Source organism: Amblyomma mixtum, chromosome 2 (genome assembly GCF_055824585.1).
Source record: "Amblyomma mixtum isolate Tamu chromosome 2, ASM5582458v1, whole genome shotgun sequence".
NCBI lineage: Eukaryota > Metazoa > Arthropoda > Arachnida > Ixodida > Ixodidae > Amblyomma > Amblyomma mixtum.
In genome coordinates this window covers 247,979,710-247,987,613 of record NC_143013.1, presented here as the reverse complement: position 1 = coordinate 247,987,613, position 7,904 = coordinate 247,979,710, and the positions used below count along the sequence as shown (strand labels likewise).

General features: G+C 49.4%; 1 protein-coding gene across 1 annotated transcript in view; it reads right to left on the bottom strand.

The window, feature by feature from the left end:
* Positions 1–586: 586 nt before the first annotated feature.
* LOC149363373 (uncharacterized) overlaps positions 587–7,904 on the bottom strand; it is a 28,318-nt gene continuing 21,000 nt past the window's right edge. The window contains exons 4-5 of the mRNA XM_089568495.1: positions 6,425–7,174; positions 587–591 (exon numbers count right to left, since the gene is read on the bottom strand). Of these exons, the coding sequence (XP_089424621.1) occupies positions 587–591; positions 6,425–7,174 (755 nt within the window). The remainder of the gene's footprint in view (positions 592–6,424; positions 7,175–7,904) is intronic.

Genomic DNA, 7,904 nt, shown 5'->3' with positions numbered 1-7,904 from the left:
CCATAAGACTTTGCAAGTTTTCTGCTGCACGTCTCTCAAGAACTTCTTAGTGGGAGGAAAGTTTAAATCATATGTTGACAACGGAGGTCGTCCGCTGTGTTCATCGTCTCTGATACGACAGCGTCCATTATAGAATCGCTAGAACCGTTCGAATAGCGTATCCTAAATGGGCTTTAATTCCAAGGTGTCTCCATAGTTATATATGTAACTTGTTGGAACTGAGTGTGCAGGAGAATGTACAGCATGATTTTTCGTTTTCGGTATTTTGAGAATATGATGGTGGTCTAAACACTAACTCCTCATTTGGTTAATTCTCCAGTCTGCATGTTCATCTGGAAATGAACCTCGAAGCAATAATAAACTTAAAGGAGCTGTGTACCCATGGCTCGGACACGAAACTAAACGAACATCAGAGAAGTACCGAGGCGGGAACTAAACTGCCATGCGGTGTCATCAAATTCGCACGTTAGCTTGATTTCCTCCTCAATCATCCGTCCACGTTTTCGGGCGCAGCCCATGCGGAGTGGTACACGGTCCCGCGCCTAGAAGGGATTCTGCAGACACAGCGGACGATCTGCCATCTAAGTCACGCTGTGCAGCAAGACACGGAATTGGGGCATTCTCTGTAAGTGATCATCATAGTGACCACAGAGATCACCAATGTAATTGATCATCATAGAGACGTTAGCGAAACTCTGGAATACTTTGACCTCCTGAATTCATGCTTAACGCGCGGTCGAATGTGCAGAATCTCATGCGCGAGAAGTGGCAGAGAAAAACATGCGGCCTCATTTATTTCTGTGCACCACTTCTGTGCCATTCTGCGGCTCGCGGTATTGGTGCTCGTTATATTTAAGTCAAAAACTTTTCATCTGCGGCGCAGAAATAAGTATTAACCTGCAATATAACTGCGCAGAAAAAGAAAAGAAAAAGAGCTCTGAGTATGATGTTTAGCCCCGCCGCAGAGCTCGCATGCAGCAGGCGAAGCAGGGCTTTGGCGTGCTACCTCCGCAAATAAGGGCGTCGAACTCGCCGCAAGCCGCACGCGCCAAAAGATGGCTCGATCCAAAAAGAAGCCGAGTCACATATACAACGGCTGTTAACCCTGCCCTTTATGCGCAGCGATGAGAAGGCCCTTAGTTTATTAGAGTTCGCTAATAGGGAGCAGTGAGGCGCTACACTGCGTGTACTAGGGAACGAAGCTCTCTCGTTAGGGAGGCCGCTCACGCCCAGACCTTGCACGTATTTTACGCAGGCGCGATCCGCAGGAGAGCAGCCTTCTTATCCTGCGCTTCGAATTATTCTGTTCGTGCCTATACGTTCCACCGGATCCACGTGACTAGGATGTCACCTCTCCCTTATGTTAGATACGCGTACACCATGATACTCTCCGTTCCTCACTTTAAACATTTTCTGCTCCCGCGGACCGCAATCACTTCTGTACCAACTGCCTTCTCATCTGGCTGCTGCGTTTTCTAAATGCACACACGGCGCAAATGACCGTGCCGATCCTGCCTGCCCTCGAGAAAGCTCCAGGCTACTAGCTTCGCTGGTCTCTCAGCAAGAATCCTACAACCACCGTCACTACAGTGTCTCTCCCCTGCCTCCCTCGTCTTGCTTTGGTTACCATCCAGCCACGGGGGCTCTCCAAAATTCTTCTGTCCCGAGATGTTCGCCCTTACCATGCGCTTGGTACAGGTCACCGCAGTCACCTACGAGATCGCGCCGGCCACCCCGTAGACCACCTCGCTTCAAGCTCAGCGTGATGGAGTACACCTCTCCCGCATCCAGCGCTACCTCTTTCTCTGCCCTCAACGCCATAATTTAGAGCGAGTCGCCTTTTGTGCGACCTGTCGGACGCGCAAGAGTTAATACGCTTGACGACGATGGGAAATAAGTGCCTCGGGGGCACGCGTGCCGTGTGCCCCCGATTATTTCTGCCATTTGAGTCAGTTTTTCTTCAAATGTTTACTCACCGCATTGAGCATGAACCCCGTGGCTGGAGTCCATAATTCAGAATTCCATTGGCCGAAACTGCTATTGCGCTCCTGTTCACGAGCCATTTCTGGCGCTCACAGCCTGCCTGAGCATTGCGCAGCCTTCTACTGGTTAGGGCTTGTGAAACAGATGAGGGATATGACTGAATTCTAGTAGCATGTGGTAGACGTCCTAAATTTCTCCACAGTTCCGACATACCGGCATGTGTAGATTTGGATGCCGTATGTGTAGTGAGTAGGAGTAGTGAAGGTGTTTGTGTGCATCGTTCTTAAGTTTGGTAATGTAAAAGCTTTTAGCGCAAAACCACTAAGAAAGGACGGGGACAGAGCACAGACACAAAGGAGCGCTTCTCTCAACTAAATTTATTGCCAGAAGAAACAGTCATTTTATACACTGGTTCCAGTACAGAATCTGCTCACATTTCGAAGACTGCGTACATGCGCACACGCCAGGCGACGCTGCCGATCACACATCTTGTAAGATAATCCCATCTAAAAACCTGCACTCGTTAGAGTACAACTTCACCGAGTACAGGTTTTTAGATAGGATTGTCCTACAAGATGTGTGATCGACAGCGTCGCCTGGCATGTGCGCATGTACGCAGTCTTCGAAATGTGAGCAGATTCTGTACTGGAACCAGTGTATAAAATGACTGTTTCTTTTGGCAATAAATTTAGTTGAGAGAAGCGCTCCTTTGTGTCTGTGCTCTGTTCCCGTCCTTTCTTAGTCGTTTTGCGCTAAAGGTTTTACATTACCAAGATGAACCAGCTCGCCCAGCAGAACGTGTTACTGTTCTTAAGTTTATTTCTTCGTCCTTGCTTAATTTTTTGTCTTGAGTATGGGAAATTCTTATCTTTGGAGCCTGTAGTTCTGCACGAATTCAGCGAAAATGTAAGGGGACACATCACGGTGATGATACTTCTGCGATGGTGCCTGGTCCAGTAATTTGCCAGCGAGGACGTGGAAAAGTCTGTTTCTCTGCATACAGTGGCGGCCAGGTGTCCGTACTAAAACCCTGTTTCCAAGTTTTTGATCTCGATTATACAACCGGTCTCCTCACCGACCCTGTCCTTGATGTGATATTTACATGCTGTGGGACGGTGTAGGATTACTGTCTTTGGATGCTCTCGGATGACGAGGGCTATGGCTGCTTTCTTGGTATGCCTAGATGTCATGGACGCGCTGCCTAGTAGTCTACCTCTTTGGGACTTTCGATTGCGTGCTTTGTGCTGTGCGCTTGGGCGCTATGCAGGGTGCTCAGAGTTTGGCGAAGCCCGGCTTCTCCAGGCAGCTTTAGACGAATAAGCTAGCACTATTAAGAAATAAAATTTAACTGTCGGGATTCCTCTAATATCACGTCGTTATGAGTGTCGATATGCGTTTCTCACAACTAAGGTGTCCCCTCAAGTATTGAGCCGGTTGTCGAGAAAGTACAACTCAATTAATTACAATGTCAATGCTATCTTTCATAGGTTTGCCGTTCACCCGAGTGCATTGCCTGTGCAGTACGGAATTTAACCAGTTGTTTGGTGCGTTTTTATTGCCCAGTTCACTTAGCCATGTGGCACATCACTGAGTTTTTAGCGGGCTCCCAGTGCGTCCATAGTTATGACAACACGACTCACAGCAGTTCTGGTCGCTGAAATATTACTATAATGGCAGGTATCATTCTCATCATCACAAAAATTGTGCGAACAGGCGAGACGTACGAACGCGGCGAAACTACGAACACGGATAACATACTTTTGTGAACCTCGATTGTGGAACCTTGATGCACCACATACAATAATACAAGATGACGTTGCCAATAATTTACATGTATTCTTCTTATTACTAGCGTTATTTTCTGTCCCCTAAAAGCTAGATGGACAGCAGACTACGCGCTTTGTTCGTGAAAAAGTATTTATACACCGCAACAGGCTGCCAGCGGGAGGTTCACAGAATGCCTTCTGGGTGTACTTAGAAGAAGTGTGGGGGTGCAATGCGTGTATTCAATATTACAGGCGACGTAATGTTTGGCGGAGAGGTTCCTGTTCTGGCTCCTTTTTGTCCTACGCCTTGTCTTTTCTCCGGCCGTCCGGAAGAGCGCACTCCCGTGCTGTCACCGAACACTTGCCTCCGACATGTTTGCCCGCTTTTCTGAAGTTTACCAAAATCCGCCCCACCGTCAACAAATGAACTAAAACTAATTGTGGATCAGAAGGTGATGGTCATAAAACGAAAACAGCTAACTGGAAAAGTTGAAGTAAAACTACCCGTGTCGAAACGGCAGGCGCCCCATTGAGCGCATTAACTAACTGCGTAATTAATGACACCGACCGACGGGACCGGCGTGCTCTGTCTAAACTGCTTCCAATGCCGCGTAAACTGTAAAAAATCATTTTTTTTCTCGCCTTCCGATTGTCAAAACCGTAAAAAATGACACGTGCCCGTGCAAGAGCCGATGCAAAACCACATTGTCGAAGCTGCCCGCACGCCTTTGCTATCCGCGCAGTTCGTGACGCCGGCATAGCCGGATAGCGTGCTTAGTGAAACTATTTGACATGCAGCGCAGTTTGGCAAAAACGAGACAATCTCACCTCGCCACTGTAAAAAACAGCAGGAGTGCCACCAACCGCGCCGCAGCAGCCGTCAGGCAACAAAGCGTGCGCGCCCTATCACGAACTGCACAATTCAAAGCACCGGCATGCGTGGCCACTCTAAAATTCTTGAAATGCAGCGTAGCCCAGCAGTAAAAAAAAGTAATACAAATTCTCCGCTTGTCGTCACCAGAAACCGAATGAGGCCCGCGTCGAAGAGAAACAGAGGCGCAAAAGCGCGGATTCTGCGCGCTAACAAAGAGGCCGCATGCTCACATGCACGCGCAAACAACCGTCGCATGGCTTCGTTCTGCCTGGTGTTTGCTACCACTCCCTTCGCCCATTGGAAGACACCTGCCCTTGCGAGACCATTTTTTTGAAAACATTATTGGCTACTCCTGTTCGCACAGTATAATGCGTCACTAGCTTACAGGCTTCCGTCTCGCAAAGTCGTGGAAAACATGGGCTAACGCTGAATTTGGGGCTTACTGCCAAGTACCCCTGGTTCTCCTTCCGCCTTCCTCGCACTGGGCCACGTACCAATATTTTAAGCACGTTACACTTTTCTTTTACAGCATGCCAGAGAAAAGGCAGACATAGTGGCGAATAATTTGAGTCAACATCCTTCGCTCCCTTTCCAGCAAGAGAAAAATAAATCAATAGTAACAAAGCTACATGCACTGTCGCATCTTCTTTATGTTTTCCCTTTTTGAATTTTGATTTTTCTCATGGTCGCAAATTATTACCAGGCAGTTCTTCTTTTGATTTTCATTTCTTTCGCTGTGTTTCGTTACAGGCGAAAACATTCAATGAACCCAGCAGCATCCCCAAAAGTATGGAACATGCTCAGTGGTCGGCGTCCTGACCTCCACCGATATGACATTGTAGTAAACAGCGTCGGCTGACATGGCCAAAGTTCTGATGAACCGGAGACCGCCGCCGTGGCTCAGTGTTTCATTTGTTTTAGGTCGCTTTTCGAAAGAGGCGAAACGCTAGCGACGCATGTAGTGTGCGATGGCAGTACATGTTAAAGAACTCCACGGGGTCGAAATTACTCAGAACCCTTCAATACATCACTTTTCATAGTCTGGATCTGTTTCCGATGTTAAATTGTATAAACTAGCCCTTCCTGAAGAAATGGTGCCATTATGCAAGCTATGAGCGCCATGCTGTTGTGATCGCTTGTCCCCAAACTTGCGATACAGAAGAATCTCTGCACTGACTACGTCTTCTTAAGTACGGACCGATGGATTTTTACACCGATAAATTGCACCAACAGACGACCTCCATGCAAGAGGAAGGATGGTTACCAGGATGAAAAGGTGGAAAAATTGACTCTCAGAATGCAGGTCCAATGCGAGTGTCAAAGTAGGAACGGAGGAATGTAGTTTCGTAAAACCTAATTTTATTTCTCCATCTGCGCCGCGCACGAAGCACTCGCATGAAGGGGATTGGCAGCCATGGCTTGTGTTGTGGTTATTCAGACTACTTGCAGCTGGGAAACCTCTGAAAACGAAGGTAAAGCCACCATTAAGCATGACAGACATCGAGAGCATATATTGTAAACAAAGGTCAGGTACACTTCATTCCCTGCCAAGATTGCAGATGTAGACAGACGGAAGTACTTTATGAACCTAACAACTCAAGGTGGGAGATACATGTTTTTTTTTCTGCTTATGAGGGTATCATCACTGAGAAGTCACAGAAGTTTCACTTGTAGTCCCGAACTGCTCCATTTGTTTTCACTTCTGTGGGCAAAACGCAACAGCTCGAATAAACCGACTACTTTTAGGTATCTCGCACACTACTTTCGCGAACAAAACGTGATAAACACTGGATATACTTACACTTCTTCTTGCGGAGAAGAGCGCCGTAGTGGAAGGGAGAGCCGAGGCCATAGCCGTAGTTCAGGCCGTAGCCGAGGAGACCGTGGCCGAAGCCGTAGTGACCGGCACCGTAGCCGAGAGTGCCAACACCGTAGCCGTAGACTGGGGCGGCGTGGTAGGCAGCGACAGCTGGGGCGGCGTGGGCAACGGTGGTGGTGGCAACAGCTGGGGCGGCGTGGACGGCAGCGAAAGCTGGGGCAGCGGCGTAGGTGGCGACTGGAGCAGCATGGGCGACGGTGGCAACAGCTGGGGCAGCAGCGTAGGCAGCGACTGGAGCAGCGTGAGCGACAGTGGCGACGGCTGGGGCAGCGGCGTAGGTGGCGACGGCTGGGGCAGCGTAGGTGGTGGCAACCTTGGTCACGGCTGGAGCAGCGGCAACAACTGGGGCAGCAGCGTAGGTAGCCACAGCTGGGGCAGCGTGGTAGGCGGCAACGCGAGTCACAGCTGGAGCGACGGCGTAGCTAGCGACGGCTGGGGCAGCGTGGGCGACGGTGGCGACAGCTGGGGCAGCATGGGCCACAGTGGCGACAGCTGGGGCGTGGGCGACGGTGGCCACAGATGGAGCGAAGCCACTGTAGCCAAGGCCGTAGCCGAGGCCGGCGTAGCCGAGGCCGCCGTAGCCGAGGCCACCGTAGCCAAGGCCGTAGCCAGTGTAGCCAGCGAAGGCGCTGGTGGCAAGAGCCAAGAGAACGCAAGCACGGATCTGCAAAAAAATATTGTTCAGGTTTTACTCATTGCTAAGAGCCTCCTTAAGTCGAAAAATTTGTGGATGTATGGGGCAGTTATGTTTTAAGTGTAGGCTTTAACTATGTTGCGTATTTAAGCTATGTTGTATTATCTATAGGGAAATGCGCTCCCCAGAAGGCAGTGAAACTGTTCCATTCGGCGACTGACAATTGCTGCCGTCAGAAGCTTGCGCCACTACAAACGCGAAGGCACATTGAACGATTCGAGGGCCGCACTTTGCTGATACCATTCATTGCCGTCCTCTTCGCGGCGTAGCCACAGCGGTAGCTAACGGCCGGCACGGGTGGCTCCGACAGAGCGTGGAAGCTCATACGAATAAGCGTGGGAAGTTTGCGCGAAAAAGCACCACGAATTCACCAAAACTTCCTTTCACTTGAGAGAGACTCGGTTATACGTCGCTGCAATCTACGTGGCAGACTTCACCGCTGGTTCCCTACTGCACCTCCAGAACTACGTAGCCTTTTACCTACGCACATCAGAGGCGTCTGCTTTCAGACGTCTCTTCAGTACCGTCATTGAAAGGTATTTAGGTATCATTCTAAGGGAGACAGAGTTCTGAATAATCAGAAGATATTACGGGCCTCTGCAGTTACTTCTGCGGGGGTAGCTTTGTATATAATTTGAGGGCTATTTTAGCTAAGTGCTAGAGTTTCCAGCTTACCCGACTATCAGAATCCGGACCTATTTTTGTTAG